Below are 17,223 nucleotides of genomic sequence, written 5' to 3'. Positions count from 1 at the left end.
TCGAAGATGCAACATACTGCTTCCGAGTTTAATTACTTTCGAGAATTATGGGAATTTTGTCTTGTTTACGAGGCTTCGCTGGCTAGGTTTGGCTCAGGGAGGGAGAGAGGGAGAAGGGGGAAGGGTGGGAAGGAAGGGAGAAAGGGTGGGATGGGTAGGAGAAGGGTGGGAAGGGAAAGGAGGGAAGGTGGAATGGGTGTCTAGGTTGGTGTGGCGAGATAGGGAGGCGAGGGTAAGAGGGATCAACTGTGTGTGATTTTGGTGGTATAAGGAGTAACTGAAGACCTTTAATGGGGTGTAGTTTGCTCGATAAGTTACGTGTTTTAGTTGTGTTTGGCTTATAGAAGGAGGTAGTTTGGCTGAGTCGGATCTTTGGATTGGATTGAAAGGATTGGGTTGGATTGTAAGGATTTTAAACAATATTGTGTGAATGGTATCATTGTCTTTTTAGTATGATTGAAAAAGATAAGTAAATGCATATAGTTATGTGGGATAGTACAGTCAGGTGACATTCAGTACGATCGAGGTAAGGATTATTACTTCTTGAATAGCTCCCCGCCTATGGAAGTCTACGGAAATTGGTTCGAGTATTTCACTAGTAAGAGTCTGTAACAACCACTGAGGTGTATATTGTGTGTGTTGGGCCCATAGTCTCAAACACTTCGGGGCTTACACACCCGCATATGATAAGGCTCTCGTTTGTGTTGTGTTTCATTTCCGTTCGTGTTACTATTTCCATGGGTAGTTTTGTGAGTCTTTTGATAGTTTGACAATACTTCTGCGCTATATATAAAAGGCATTAATGGGAACCCAACTTATCTCTTCTGTGGGGTTTGGAAATAGTTGTGAGAGCCGAAAGCGTCTGAGAATACACCATTTAGACTTAGAGGATCCGGCGTAGAGAGGGAGGCGTGAGTTGGAGGAGAGATTGGCGTGATGTGATGTGGCTGGTTAAAAGCTTGTCAGAGGAAGAAACTTATGATCAAGGGATAGGCAGAGAATGAGTTTCCGGATGATAAAGTCTTCAGGAAATCAATCAGTGTTGCCAGAAAGCCCCGAAATGCTACCAAGGAAACTTTTTAGTCTTTTTTTCCTTTTATTAATGCGACGACGAGGAGGAAGAAAGTTTCCTCACCCAACTCTTTACTACTTTTTTTCCTCCCTTTTTAATTCCTTTTCGCATGAGTTTTTCTCTGAACGATCTTTCCCCGGAGGAATGAACGAAATGCGATGTCAGTCATTCACTTTTTTTTTTTCTTTCTCTCTTCAACGCGCGTTCCTTTTTACCTCACTGCCTGTCCCTCGGCAAAGGCTGCGTGCAGGAAGATCTAATAATCGATTTTAAGATTCTCAGGTGCAAACAAAAAGCTTTGACACCTCCCTCTATTGTCATTGGTGGAGCTGCATATTGTGGACTAGTTTTTTTCATGTCATTTCAAAGTTCACAATGTTTTCGTTCACTACAAAAGAAAGTAGCAGCACAGTGAAGATTTTATTCAGGTAATGGCTCATATTTTTTTTGCGTACGTAATTATATATACTAAAAAACTTGTCTTTTCTAAATCATAATTTCATTAGTGTTCTAACTCCACTTGGTTAGAGTCGTAGTATATTCAGGCAACCTAAAAATCTATTAATTTGCCTTGTTTCCCATCTATACGTAACTCTATATAGCTAAAAGTGTTCTTATCTTCATAGTAACACAAAATCCTTTCAAGTATAAGCTCTACATATACACAGACACCAGGGACGTAGGAAAGCGGTGGAACTGGAGGAGTTTTCTTATCTTCATAGTAACTCAAAAATCTCCCAAGTATAACCTCTACACAGACGCCGAAGCCAGGTGCGCGAGGCTGGGCGAGACGAGCGGGGTAAATCTGTGCGAGGCGGGGCGAGGCTGGGCGGTGTCGTGCTGCCGCTCTTGACGACGCAATGAATATGTTATAACAAGGGAAGAGGCGACCTGCATCTCCCGTCCATTGCCTCGCCTCACGCGTTTTGCAGCGGCAGACCCTTGTTTAGCTTTTAGGGGACTGGTGGGGCTGAAGGCTAGGGTGAAGGCTAAACGTGAGAGGGTGAGAGGGCTAACTTACTGAGAGGGGAGAAAGGTGAGAGAGATGAAAGGGATGTCTATCTGAGAGGAGAGTGCTTAGAAGAGGGAAGGTTAGATATGAGGGGGGTGAGAGGGACCGCATAATTGAGAGGGGAATGTGGTGAGAGAGAGAATGGGGAAAGTTAAATGTGAGAGGGGTGAGAGGGAAACCTAACTGAGAGGGGAGAGTGGCTTAAGAGAAGGATGAAGGGTATGATGTGAGAGGGATGCCTAGGGTGCTGGTAGAGAAGAGTGTGAATTAGGTTAAGCAAGACGAGAGGACAGAGAGAGGGCTGGAAGCATATATGAGAGGGACTATAAAAAGGGCTAAGGAAAGCGTATAGAAGAGGGAGAGGGAAGTGAGAGGGTTGAGTGAGAGAGGGAAAAGAGAGAGGTCAGAAGGGATTCGCTTTATTTCCATTGGTTCCGAATCAGTGAGAGAGAGAGAGAGAGAGAGAGAGAGAGAGAGAGAGAGAGAGAGAGAGAGAGAGAGAGAGAGAGAGAGAGAGAGAGAGAGAGAGAGAGATGCAGAACAGAAGAGAGGAAGGGGAAAGGGAACGGGAAACATCAGCATAATAAGAAAATAAGGAGAAAGAGATATTAGAGGAGAGGGAAGAGAGGAAGGAAGGAAGACAGGATGTGATGAGCGAGGAGGTTCAGGGGAAGGAAGGAGATAGGAAAACACAGGAAGTGACGAATGGTATGAGGGGCGATAAATAGAAGGAGAAAGGAAAACAAAGGAAAGAGACGATAACAGAACAAGCACGGCGGAAAAGGTCATGAAGGAGAGGGAAAGAGAGAGGGAAAGAGAAGCGAGGGGAGTCAAAAGAAAGGGGAGGTGGTGAGAGAGTGATGGAGAGAGAGAGAGAGAGAGAGAGAGAGAGAGAGAGAGAGAGAGAGAGAGAGAGTGAGAGTGAGAGTGAGAGATACAGACAGACAGACATAGAGACAGACAGACAGACAAACAGAGACACGCAGAGAGAGAAAGAGAGAGAAAATCAAGAGCTCGTATAAAGGAAGGTCATATCAGAGAGAAAAGGAAGATAAAAAAAAGACGAGAGAGAGAGAGAGAGAGAGAGAGAGAGAGAGAGAGAGAGAGAGAGAGAGAGAGAGAGAGAGAGGGGGGGGGGGGGAAGAGGGGGTAACAAAGGACGTATACATCAGCGTTGTTTACCAGCGGCGCGCCAGAGTTATAACCCCAAGTTGTAAACTCGTAAACTCGCCTCAGATACTGCTGCCATGTTTCCTTTTTCCGCCGTGACAAAATACATGCTTACGAGGCCCTGCGGCGAGACTCTTACCGCGGCGGGGGCGACAGGCGTGCGGGGGTGCCCTTGGGAGGCGCAGGCAGCGGCGGCCGGAAGGGACGGGCGAAAAAAGAGCGACATGGGCTAAGGAGACAGGGAAGGGTGGGTGATAAGGATGCATGACGGGGAAGATAAAAAAGGCAGACAAGACATAAGGTAAAAAAGAAATGGGAAGATAGAGCGACATGGGCTAAGGAGACAGGAAGGAGTAGGTGATAATGATGCAAGACAGGGAAGATAAAAATGGCAAAGACAAAAGGTAAAAAAAAAATGGGAAGAAATAGGTACTTGGATAGAAAAGACGGCGACGATTATGAAATCCAAAAAAACGGAGAGGAAAGGATAAAGGGTTTAAAAATTAGAGAGAGGGCAGGGTTAAAATATTCACATGGGTTAAAAAAAATTGGGGAAATAGGTGAAAAAAACAGGGAAAAAGAGGTACATGGGCTAAGAAGACTGGCAAGGCATGGCTAGGTGATATTTTTTTTTACAGCAAAAGAGACAGCACAAGGGCACAAAAAAAAGGAAACAACAATAAAAAAAAACCGCTACTCGCTGCTCCTGTAATATGGATGCAAATGGTCAGAAAATAGATAAAAAAAACGGAGGATAGAGGACTGAAAAATAAGGAGGAAAGTTTTAAAAGATTATAAAGAGACGTGCAGGACTATGCGATGAGGATGAAGAAGGGCATGGAAAGTAACACTGAGGGAGGAAAAGTGACAAAGAGTTAAATAAAAGGAAGAGGAGAGGGAAAAATAGGTACCTGGGTTAAAAAAGAAGGACAAAACGTTAAATATAAAAGGTAAACATTGTAAAAGAGATATGTGGATCGAGGGGACGAGCACGACTAGCTGATGAGGACACAAAATAATATGAAAGTTTAAAAAAATGGACTGACAAGGGCTGAGAAGAAAATAAAGAGGACAGTCGTAAAATGAGGAAGAGAGAAGACAGACATAAGTAGATAGGTAGAACAGTGCACTCCTCCCGAAATTGACCCCTCTTTCGGCCACCTCTTTGGATTCTTTTTGGGAGCAGCGAGTAGCGGACTTTTTTTTTATTATTGTTTACTTGTTTTATGCCCTTGAGCTGTCTCCTTTGTTGTAAAAAAAAAGATCCATAGAATGCTATAGGTAAAATAAGAAACAAATTAGATGAAAAAGAAAACGAAAGAGGACACGAGAAAAAATAATAGTGAGAAGGAAGGAAAAATAGGAACACATTTTAAGTGGATAGGCAGAAGTGGGACTCGAATACCGAACACCAACACAAATAAACAAAGAAAAGAGCGGCCGAAGGACCCACCAAAAGTCCCGCCCGGCAAGAACCAATGTCTGTTCCTTCGTGCGTGGGTTAAGAACACTCTCGCGGACTGTCGGGTTTCGGTTAAAAGTGTTCGAGAGTTCACAGATCCAGGAAGGTTTGAATCTGTAAAAGTTCTTTGCTTCTTCTTTTGTTTGTCCTTTTTCTCCTCCTCCTGTTTCTTTTCTTTCCCCTTCTCCTCCACTTCTTATTCTTTTGTTTATTCTCCTCGTCCTCCTCCTCTCCCTGCTCCTCCTCTTTTTCCTCTTTTCCTTTTGTGTATCTTCCTCCTTCTTCTCTTCCTCTTTTTCCTCCTTCTCTTCCTCCTTCTTTTCCTTCTCCTTCTTTTCCTCCTCTTTCCCCTACTCCTCCTCCTCTTCCTGCTTCTCTTTCTCCGTTTTCCTCTTCTTCCTCCTTTTCCTGCTCCTCCTCTTTTTCCTCTTTTCCTTTTGTGTATCTTCCCGCTTTTCCTCTTCCTCTTTCTCCTCCTTCTCTTCCTCCTTCTTTTCCTCCTACTCATTCTTTTCCTTCTTCTTTTCCTCCTCTTTTCCCTACTCCTCCTCCTTTTCCTGCTTCTCTTTCTCCTTTTTCCTCTTCTTCCTCCTCTCCCTGCTCCTCCTCTTTTTCCTCTTTTCCTTTTGTGTATCTTCCCGCTTTTCCTCTTCCTCTTTCTCCTCCTTCTCTTCCTCCTTCTTTTCCTCCTACTCCTTCTTTTTCTTCTTCTTTTCCTCCTCTTTTCCCTACTCCTCTTCCTCTTCCTGCTTCTCTTTCTCCTTTTCCTCTTCCTCCTCCTTTTCCACTGACGCTTGCACCTTCATTCCTCCTCGCTGAGCTCACACACACATGCACACAACACGCACACACACACACACACACACACACACACACACACACACACACACACACACACACACACTGTTTTGGAATTACTAACATGCCTCTTCCATTGCGCCAAAACTTAAACTGTGTCGAGAGAGAGAGAGAGAGAGAGAGAGAGAGAGAGAGAGAGAGAGAGAGAGAGAGAGAGAGAGAGAGAGAGAGAGAGAGAGAGAGAGAGAGAGAGAGAGAGAGAGAGAGAGAGAGAGAGAGAGTTGGACGGAAAGGGATTAAAGTTTAGGAGGAATGCATAAATCACTGTTATAGGAAGATAAATACCTCGCATTAACGATACATTCTCCTCAAGTAATGTCGTGGGCAGTAGATAACACGGTGGAACTTTATGTATGAATAAATAAATAATGAATAACCAGAAAATACATCACTGCATAAAGGAGATAATCGATTGCCTGAAGTCTATGGAAATAACGTCAATTGTCTTTTTTCCCTGTATATATTTTTTTTTGAGGGGACAGAGGGGAAAGATTACACCCATGAGCAACCCCCGAGCGAATCCCTGTAGTACGTAACGGTTCCAAGCAAGTCACAGTAAGAAACAATCCTCTAAATTATATCTAAGTGAAGCGTTGCAGCGTCTAAACCAGTCACAGAAGGAGATGGGAATAGACACAGACCAGACAAGCTAACAAAATAGACTTGTATACAATCAGAGAAAGGCTTGACCAACTATACGTGGATGAGAGGACAACGGGTGGAAAGAAAGGAGGAAGAGAACAGAAACAGACAGAATGAGACAGGACCAGACACGGACCAGACAGACAAACACTCATCGAAAAAGGAAAAGGCAAGACCAGTCATACATCAGAGGGCAACGAATGACAAACTGAGGAATGGACAGAAACGGATATAGACAAACAGACAGCACCAGAAAAAAAACAGACACAGAAGGGAAAACAGACAGACACTCATAAAATCAGAGAGCAATACATTAGAGGGCAGCGAATGACAAACTGAGGAGTGAACAGAAACGGATATAGACAAACAGATAGCACCAGAAAAAAAACAGACACAGAAGGCAAAACAGACAGACACTCATAAAATTAGAGAAGGTCAAGACCAGAGCAATACATCAGAGGACAATGGACGACCCAAAGAGGGGAACGGACAGAAACAGACATACCAGCAGACAGCAGCAGGCAAAAAACCAGACACACAAAGCAAAACAAACACAGTCATTGAATCAAAAGCCAACCGAGACCGAATTCTGCTGTACCTCAGAGGGCAAGCAAGAAAGCAAAGGAAGGGACGACGCAGCACAAAGAGAGAACCGGACAGCAACACAGAATACGGACAGAAAGGCAAGCAAAGAAAGACTAATAACAGTAGGCCGCGGGCAGCCGGAGGGAGAGAGAGAGAGGGGAGAGAGAGAGAGGGAGGGAGAGAGAGGGAGGCAAGCAAACAGGCACGGAGTCGGAGAAAGAGCGCCCTGAGATCAGAGGCAGCCGGCGGACCACAGAGGAGGCTGCCGCGGGCCGCCCAAGGGACCCCGCTATTAAGCTGATGAGAACGACACAATCACGCGGCGGCGGCTTGTTACGCTTGGCCCGTCCCCTTGTGAGCGATGCAGGGGGCAGGGGGCGGCAGGGGAGGGTGACGGCAGGGGGCGATTTTTCCGCTTCCCCCGTCTCCTTGTTGGGTGATGCAGGGCGACGGCAGTGGACGGTTGCGGCAGGGGGCGATTCTTACGGTTAGGTTGTCCTGTTGTGAGCGACGAAGGGGATAGGGCGGCAGGGGATGCCAACGGCAGGGTACGGGTGCGAGTTTTACGCTTTGGTCGTCCTCTTGTTGAGCGATGATGGGTAAGAGGTAGAGGAGAGTTAAGGGGTGGCAGAGGAATGGGAAAGGCAGGGTGCAATTCTTATTCTTCGATCGTTCTCTTGTGGAGCGATGTAGGGCGGGCGTTAGGGGAGAGAGTTCAGGGACGGCAGGGGAATTGGAACGGCAGGGTACGAGTGAGACTCTTCCGCTTGGCCCGTCCCTGAATGGAGCGATGCAGAGTACAGGGCGGTATTGGAGGGAGTTAAGGGACGACAGGGGAGTAGGGACGGCAGGGTATGGGTGTGGTTCTTATGCTTGGGTCGTTCTCTTGTTTACCCATGAAGGAGACAGGGAGGCACAGGACAACAGGGGATAGTGACGGCAGGGTGCAGGAGCTTTTAGACGGCAAGGTGACGGGATTTACGGGCCAGCAAAGGATAGAAGCTTCTTTTGGATGATAGAAGGGAAGGGAAAGGGTTAGTATAGTGCGAGGTTCAGCAGAGGATAGTAACGACAGGGTGCTGGAATTATGGAATGGCAGGGATGTAAACGGCAAGGTGGGAGAGTAATGGGGTGGCAAGGGAGAAAAACGGGACGATATGGGGAAAGAGGGAGGAGAAAAGGGTGTATGTAATGATGAGAGAGAGAGAGAGAGAGAGAGAGAGAGAGAGAGAGAGAGAGAGAGAGAGAGAGAGAGAGAGAGAGAGAGAGAGAGAGAGAGAGAGAGAGAGAGAGAGAGAGAGAGAGAGAGAGAGAGAGAGAGAGAGAGAGAGAGAGAGAGAGAGAGAGAGTATTCCCAGACTTCTCAACGAAACAATGTATTCCTGGGGTTGTTAATTTGTGTTTCCGGACAGCTTCTGATGCGAGAGGTTGGTTGGAAGAGGTAGAGAGGCAGAAGAGGGGTAGAGGAAAGGGTGGAGAGACAGGGAGGGGTTGGGATTGGGTGGGGGAGGACAGGAAAGGGGGAAGAAGGTTAGATTGGAAGGGAAAGTGGAATGAAAATGGAGCAATGGGGAAATAGTAGAAAGATAGGGAGGGGATGAGGAAGGGAGGAATAAGAGGATTCTGTGTTAGATGGGGGAGATGAGAGAACTGAGGGAGATGAGAACTGAGGAGAGGAGGGAGATAATTCTGTGCTCCCCTCTCTCCCTGTCTCTCTCTCTCCCTCAACAATCCCCTCCTTTCCCTCTCTTCTCCCCTCTTTCTCTCCCATTTTCCCCTGCTTTTACTGTATTCCGTCCTTCTCGTCTTCTTTCTCCCTTTCTTTCCCTTTTGAAGTGGATTTGAAGGAGATGAGGGGGACTAAAACTAGAAAAAGAAATGAGAATAGGAGGGGCAGATGAGGATAGAGAAAATGGTAGCAATGGTAGGGAAGAGCAAAAAGAATAGTAAGATTAGAACCCGATGGAGGATCTATGAGAATATGATGAGGATGCTGTGAGGATGCTGCAAAGATTGGTTACTAAAAAAATGAGGATGGGGTGGATGAGGGAAGGATAAGAATGCTGGAAAGACAAGGATGCGGTGAGAGAGGAGTGGGTAGGATGAGGATAGGATACTGGAAAAATGAAGATGGGGTGGATGAGAGAAGGATGAGAATGCAGGAAAGACAAGAATGCGGTGAGAGAGGAGTGGGCAGGATGAGGATAGGATACTGGAAAAAAGAAGTTGGGGTGGATGAGAGTAGGATGAGCATGCTGGAAGGACAAGGATGCGGTGAGAGAGGGGTGGGTAGGATAAGGATAGGATATTGAAAAAATGAAGATGGGGTATATGAGAGAAGGATGAGGATGCCGAAAAGATAATGATGGGGGTGGATGAGAGATGGATGAGGATGCCGAAAAGATAATGATGCTACTCCTGCATTGAGAGTAGTGGAAGAGTAGGAGGAGGATGCTGTCGAAAGAAGATACTGAGAACACGAAGACTGGCTGAGCTTAGGGTGAGGGAAGGATGTTGCCGCTGCGAGGATGACACTGGAAAACTAAAGAGGGGCAGGGAGGCAGAATGACGATAAGTGGGGCGAAAATAGGACGGTAATGGGACGGTGAGGGAAGAGGGATGGAATGGGGGACGATAGAGTGGCTAGGGAGAGAATGAGGGCGGGAATGTATGGTAGGAGGGGAGGAGAGATGGCCGGTAAGAGAATGAGGAAGGAAGAAGTGGAATGCACGGTGAAGGGAACGCAGCAACTGAAGAATATAAAGAAGAATAGAAGTGTCAGGGAAGAGAGAATGGGAGTGAGGAAGGGGATGCATGGTAAGAGGAACGAACGAAATAACAACAGGGGAGGGAGAAATAGGGGTGGGGAGCAAGGGTGGGGTAAGGGTGGAAGATATTGGGGAGCAACAGGGGGTGGTAGGGGCAGGGGAGAGAGAAAGGGAGTGAGGAAAGGGATGCACAGAAAGAGAATCGAACGAAGAGGTGGAAAGGGAAGGGAAAACAGGGGAAAGGGAAGCAGAAGAGAGGAGAAACAAGGGGACAGCGGGGTATGGTAGGGGAAGGGTAGGGAGTAAGGGAGTGAAGAAGGGAAACACAGGGGGCAGCAAGGGTACAGAAAAGGGGTGGTAGGGGCAGGGGAGAGAGAAAAGGAATGAGGAAGGGAATGCATGGTAAGAGGAACGAACGAAGAGATAGCAGGGGATGGAGAAACAGGGGTGGGAAGCAAGAGAGAGAGAGAGAGAGAGAGAGAGAGAGAGAGAGAGGGGCAGCAGGGGTGGGGGGAGGGGTGGGGTCCCATCCTGAAGCCTCCGTTTCTATTCGGCGTCGGGACTTGGGAAGGAGTCAAAGCGTGAGATTCGACGCAACTTTAGATTAATCGTAGGAAATAAAGCAATTGTCTTCCATCTGTGTGTGTCTGTGTGTGTGTGTGTGTGTGTGTGTGTGTGTGTGTGTGTGTGTGTGTGCGTGTGCGTCTCCTCCTCTCTCGCTCTCAGTATGTTTTTTTTTTGTGTGTGTACGTATAAGAAAATCTGAGAGAACGGGAATGCGTGTGTATGAAAGAGCGTGCATGTATGTGTGAAGCCGTGCATGTGTGTGTGTGTGTGAGAGAGAGAGAGAGGGAGAGGTTGTGTGCGTACGTGTTTGCGTGTGCGTGTGCGAGGTGTTACTGGTATCACGTGAACCATTTAGCTGAGCGTGGAATTATGTTGTTCTCGTGTGTGTGCAGAATTCCCCCGCAAACCGAGTATTTGTAGTAAATGTTGGGGCTCGCGAGGCTGCCTGGCGGACCGGAGACCTTATACAGCGTGAACCCTTTGATCCTGCCTCCCTAATCCCCCCCCCTCCTCCTCCTCCTCCTCCTCCTTCTCCTCCTCCTCCTCCTCCTCCTCCTCCTCCTCCCGTGTACTGCTTCAAGGCTCCTCCACGCGCACACAAGCACAGGGACACAAGCATTCCTCCTCTCTTCCTCCTCCTCCTCCTCCTCCTCTCCCTCTTCCCGCAACCTCTCCTCTTTCCTCCCTTCCCCTCCCCCTCTTTCCCGCTAGCATCTCTATCTCTTCCCTCTATCTCTCCCCTTTCTCCCTCTCTCTCCCTCTCTCTCTCTCCCCTGTCTGTGAATCTGTGTTTCCCTCTTTCTCTCCCTGTCTCGTAAAAGTCTCAAATTGTACTGTAGAAAGCTTTAAAGGCGAGGAGTGGATGAAGGAAGGAGGAGCGTCGTCTCTCTCTCATTTTCCCTCTTCTTTTACTGTAGTTTGTCCCTCTTGTCCTCTTCCCTCTCTTTTATTCTTACTGTCCCTCCCTCCCTCCCCTGTCTCCCTATCGCTCTCTCCCTCCCTTCAATGTCTTTCCTTTCCCTCTTTCTCTCCCCTGTCTCCCTATCGCTCTCTCCCTCCCATCAATGTCTTTCCTTTCCCTCTCTCCCCTGTCTTCGTCTTTCCCCGTCGCTGTCTCCCTCCTTCCCCTGTCTCTCCCATCCCTCTCTCTGCTGTCTTCGTCTGTCTCCCCATTGCTTTCTCCCTCTCTCCCTTGTCTCTCCCCTTCCCCTCTCTCCCCCGCCTTCGTCTGTGTCTCCCTTTCATCGTGCGAGCCTGAACGGATACGCCTGGCTACGCTCACTGCCTCGTCTCTGACTTGAGGACACTAAGCCAGCTCGACGGGAGACTCAACTAATACACCGCCCGTTCCTCGCGGCGTGGATGAAGGAAGGAGTGGAGTCGCGTCGTGATGAGAGTTTCGGGCGGCTAGAAACGACTTATAAAGGCTAGGGAGGGTTTTGTAGTTGTGTGAAGAGGGTTTAGCAGATGGCCCGTGATTACAATTTCGGGGGTTTAGCAAGAACTTAATTAAGAGCGACTGGAGATTTTGTAGCTATGTGGAATGGTTCTTTAGGGGATAATTTATGGTTTAATGGATTTTTTAAGGTAGGAAGAGTGGATGAGTTTGCATAGGGCAGTAACAGGGTTAGTAGAATGTGGATGGAGGTTTCCGTAGAGTTTTATACGCACTCGAATGATTTTTATTTCCAATGTTAAAAATGAGATTAACTTGGAAAAAGGATCTGAAATGGTACTTTAGAAAGATTTTATGCTTGAGGTTAAGGTCATTGTACTGTAGAAGGCTTTAAAGGGAAAAATCTTTGCGGTGAGGGAAAGTTATGAGGAGAAGCCAGGAGCGGCAGTCTCGGGGGAACACTCACTCTCTTCGTTGAGGCGGATCTGCTTTCTGGCGACGCCGTACTCGTTCACCACCGAGCAATTGTAAGCACCGAAGTCGTGTGTGTCGGCGTCGTGGATCACCAGCACGTTGCGAAGCCCCTCCTCCTGCCTGTCCACCACCACCTCGTAACGCGGGTCGCCTGAGGGAAGAACCAGTAGGGAAGGGAGTCAGAGGTGATAGATTTAGCACGAGAATGAAACAAATGCTTGTCATATACTTCCAAAGGTACAGATTATGTTTTTGCTCGTCCTTGAATTATTGCAGAGCGTTATTCTGATCTTCAAGTGTATTGCATGTCGCCTTGAGGAATAACCAGAAGAGGGACTCAAAGGTGATAGATTTAGCACGGGGAAAAAAAAACGTCAGCCAGATGATTAAAAGACACATATACTAGTTTTGTGCGACTTTGAACTTATGTGTATCGAGGGTCACCTGGGGAAGAACGTGAAGAAAAGGGAGTCAGAAGCGATGGACCTAACATGAGAACTAAACAAATGCCAGACGGATGCTTCAAGAGGTACAGGTTGTTTTTTCGCGCGGCCTTGACCTTATCGTAGAGCATGAATGTTAATTTAGAGTGTATTGCGGATCGTCTCTGGGAAGAACCAGGAGGAAAGGTCAGAGGCGATAGAATTAACACGGGAAGCAAGTGAATCCCAACCAGATGATCCAAAAGGTGATTGTGTTTTGCACGGCCTTGAACTTATAGACTTTTAACAAATGTGTATTGTGGATCACCTGCGGGGAGAACCAGGAGGGAAGGGAGTCAGAGGGAATGGATTCAACTTAGAAATTTAACGAATGCCAGACAGATTTAACTTAGGAATACAACAGACAGACAGATGCTACAAAAGATACATACTCGGGTTTTGTGCGGCCTTCAACTTTTCATAACACGTGACTCTAAACTTAAACTGGCAGGGGAGTCAAAAGGAGAAGTCTTAACATGGAAACAAGAGGAATGCCAACCAGATGCTTTCAAAGGTACATATTCGGGCTGTACGTGGCCTTAAACTTGAGTATATTCGGGCTGTACGTGGCCTTGAACTTGAGTATATTCTGGCTGTACGTGGCCTTGAACTTTAGTATATTCGGGCTGTACTTGGCCTTGAACTTTAGTATATTCTGGCTGTACGTGGCCTTGAACTTGAGTATATTCGGGCTGTACGTGGCCTTGAACTTGAGTATATTCGGGCTGTACGTGGCCTTGAACTTTAGTATATTCGGGCTGTACGTGGCCTTGAACTTTAGTATATTCGGGCTGTACGTGGCCTTGAACTTTAGTATATTCGGGCTGTACGTGGCCTTGAACTTTAGTATATTCTGGCTGTACTTGGCCTTGAACTTTAGTATATTCGGGCTGTACGTGGCCTTGAACTTTAGTATATTCTGGCTGTACTTGGCCTTGAACTTTAGTATATTCGGGCTGTACGTGGCCTTGAACTTTAGTATATTCGGGCTGTACGTGGCCTTGAACTTTAGTATATTCGGGCTGTACGTGGCCTTGAACTTTAGTATATTCGGGCTGTACGTGGCCTTGAACTTTAGTATAGGGCGTGAATTTGTACTTACAGTGTATCGTGCGTCGCCTATTAGAAGCAAAAGGCAGCCCAGGGTAGTGTGAGGGAAGAGTCTGCAAGAGTGCAGAGAATATACCTCTCCAAATGTGTTTTTATTTTATTTTTCAGTTTTTGTCGCAGATTAAGAGTTTGCGCGCGTGGGATATTATTCCTTTCTTTTCTCTCCCTCCGGCGAAGTAATTACTCCGGGGGATTTTTCCTAGAAATGTAATACTATTCCTATTGCTTTTAAGCTTCCATGTAGCATATTAACACTTTTTTTCTCTTGGTGCGTTGTTAGCTTCATTTTAGCGTGTCCTCCAATTGTGATCCGTAGTTCCATTGTTTTAAGAAGGTATCGGGACACCTCTCCTCCCGAAATTGACCTATTTTTCGGCAGTAAGTAGCGGCCTTTTTTTTTCACTTTTGTTACCTTTTTTATGTCCCTGAACTGACTCCTCTGCTGCTCTTGGTGTGTCTTTACTTGTCGTGTTCTCTTGGTGTCCTAATCACGCCTTTTTTTTTTATCTTCGTGTATTTTTTCTGTCAGTTTAGCACTTAGAATATTTATATTTACTCCTGTGCCGCGTTGATCACTTTGTCCTCATGGTGGTCCACTCAACGCCCTTTTTTATATCCTGGTGTGTTTTTGCTCTCAGTTTATCACCTCGGATATTTATTTTTACTCCTGTGCCGCGTTCATTAATCTGTCCTTTTGGTGTCTTTACTCGCGTCTTTCCTCTCTTGCAACGGTGCCATATTGTCGTACTCAGCCTCTGTGTGCCGATTTCCAACCTAAAAACTGTCTCCTCCACCCCCAAAACTGACTTCATATAAAATTATCGATAAAGTGGTTAATTGTTGGTGTTTCTTGGCAACATTTACGGGCCAGAAACCGGTAAATACGCGGCTCTGAGTACGATAATCTGGCAACGGTGCTCTCTTGGCGTGCCCTACTCCGTTTATCATCTGGAATACTTATCTTTATCGGCCACTCCTCTCCAGTCTTTTTAGGGGCAGTAAGTAGCGGGCTTTTTTTCATTATTGTTTTCTTTTTTTTTTAAGCCCTTGATCTGTCTCCTTTGCTGTAAAAAAAAAAAGATAAGTGTCCTCTTAGTGTCCCACTCACGCCTCAACAGACATACTTCGGAGTGACGCACAAATACCTTCCCATTAACGCGCCAGAATCGGCCATCCCGCAGCCCTCGAAGACAACAATAGGCGGGGAAGGTCGTCAGCCTAGGCCGGGAGACGCGAGAACACGAAGCCCGCCCGACAAGAGGCTGCGAATCTGTACTATGCTTATAAAAATAATCCTGAACGTGATCACAAAGCGTCTTCATTTTTGTTCTCGCCTCTGCCTTTATTTTTCTTAGGCAGGTGAACGGTATTTATGGAGATTCTTTATTTACCTGTCTATTTCAGCCACTTAGTCATGATTTTAGTGATTCGTCTGCCTATTTTCGTATAAGCAAAATAAAAAAAGGAAAGGCCTAACTTTCGTAAGCTCTAAGTTTTCTTTAATGTTTTTTTTCGTGACACACACACACACACACATACACACACACACACACACACACACACACACACACACACACACACACACACACACACACACACACACACACACACACACACACACACACACACACACACACACACACACACACACACACACACACTTTAAGACAGACAAAAAGACAGTTATAAAAGACAAACAAACAACAAGCAGACAGACAAGCAAATGCAGACAGACAAACACGAACACACACAGACAAAATGACAGACAAAGACAGGTAAACGGCCACACAAACACACACAATCCCCACAATAACCCCTCCCACATAACCCCCAACCCCCCCACCCACCCACAACCCAACCACCCCAACCGCCCCGCCACTCACTCAGGTCCACCTCCCGGCCGTTGTAAGTCCAGGTGACGCGGATGGGGCTGGGGATGGACACGGTGCTGCACTCGAGGCTCACCGTGTCCCCCATGCGCCCCTCCTGCTCTCCGGCGCTCACGATGGTCGGCGGGCCCTTCACCAGCACCCGCACGCTCCCCCGCAGGTCAGGAAAGCTCCGAACGTGCGCCACACATACGTAGAGCCCCGCTGTGCTTGGGCCGACCACCACCACGAGCTCCTGCCCCGTCCCGAGTACCTGAAGAAGTAGAAGAGGGACAAGCAGGTTGATAAGCTGGTATACCTTTGAGAAGAGAAGGGAATAGACATTAGGAGAGAAGCAGGACAGGTAGGTTGGTAGACAGACAGACAGGTAGACATTTATTACAGACAGTCAGGCCAACAGACATATACAAACAGACAAGTAGACGAAGAGATGAGAGTGGAAAGAGGAGAGGGACAGCCAGGTAGACAGACAGACAGACATATAGACAAGCGAATGGGAAAATGCTTAAGTAGAGAAAGGAGGAGGGAGTAGAAAGGAAAGAAGAGAGCTAAGCAAATAGACATGCTGGTTATAACAGACTGACTGACAGGCAGACATATATACATAAACAGAAAGATAGATTAGTAAACAAAGATAAACAAAAGGTAAGCGAGATACACAGACAGACAAGCACAAACAGAGACAAACAGAGAAGGAGAGGCAAGATAGACAGGCAAGGAGACCCACAGAAATAATAGAAGCAGCACACTCAGACACGGACAAACAGACAAACAATTACATGCATCGATTTACATAGAAATATAAAAGACAAAGCCGGCTGGATCGAAACGCTGAGAAGGTGCTTTGGCTTTTGTCTTCAGAGAGAGAGAGAGAGAGAGAGAGAGAGAGAGAGAGAGAGAGAGAGAGAGAGAGAGAGAGAGAGAGAGAGAGAGAGAGAGAGAGAGAGAGAGAGAAAACCTTAACAACATAGGTGCGTGTTTAGCCTGATGTATTTATAAATCTCGCGGAGGGTTCACGAGGTACAGCTGCGTGATCCGCTGATAAGGAGCTGCAGTGATTATCCCGCGGCGGTTATTGAGCCTTTTTTTTAGGGGAACTAAAATTAGGGGAGGATAGTTACTGCGCCCTGGCGGCTGCGAGGGAAAGATGAAATGATTGGCTGGCGGAGAGCGGACGGGAAAAATAAAAGTTTGTAGGGAACGGCTGCCCGGATCACAGAAGGGATCACAGGAAGAAAGGGAAGAGAGAGAGAGAGAGAGAGAGAGAGAGAGAGAGAGAGAGAGAGAGAGAGAGAGAGAGAGAGAGAGAGAGAGGAAAAATATTGGGAAGGGGAGAGAGAGAGAGAGACAGACGGAGACAGAGACGGACACAGACAAGGACAGGAACAGACAGGGAGGCAGGCAGACAGACAGACAGGAAGGCAGAGGGACAGACAGACAGAGAGGAAGAAAGACATACATACAAACAGACAGACAGACAGAAAAACAGACAAATACAGACTACAGACAGAGAAAGACCCATCATCAGAACTAACAACCAAGCAAACAAATAGAGACAAAAATAGACTCACAAAGAGAAAAGCAAAACAACAAAATCACCTCGTAAAAAAAAAAAAAAAGAAATAAAGGCAGAGTGACATGCTAATCCGCTACCTCTATGAACACGCAATCAAGACACAAGGCAGGAGTAAGGAAGGAAGGAGGAGTAGCGAGCGAGCGAGCGGGCGAGCAAGGCG

General features: G+C 46.8%; 1 protein-coding gene across 2 annotated transcripts in view; it reads right to left on the bottom strand.

Moving 5' to 3' along the window:
* LOC126981568 (irregular chiasm C-roughest protein-like) overlaps nt 1-17,223 on the bottom strand; it is an 86,155-nt gene that overhangs the window by 30,150 nt on the left and 38,782 nt on the right. For both annotated transcript variants that reach the window (XM_050832966.1, XM_050832967.1), the window contains exons 8-9: nt 15,482-15,740; nt 11,999-12,157 (exon numbers count right to left, since the gene is read on the bottom strand). In XM_050832966.1, coding sequence (XP_050688923.1) covers nt 11,999-12,157; nt 15,482-15,740 — 418 coding nt within the window. The remainder of the gene's footprint in view (nt 1-11,998; nt 12,158-15,481; nt 15,741-17,223) is intronic.

Source organism: Eriocheir sinensis, chromosome 48 (genome assembly GCF_024679095.1).
Source record: "Eriocheir sinensis breed Jianghai 21 chromosome 48, ASM2467909v1, whole genome shotgun sequence".
Lineage (NCBI taxonomy): Eukaryota > Metazoa > Arthropoda > Malacostraca > Decapoda > Varunidae > Eriocheir > Eriocheir sinensis.
The sequence above is the reverse complement of the archived record's forward strand: the minus strand, read 5'-3'. Positions and strand labels throughout refer to the sequence as shown.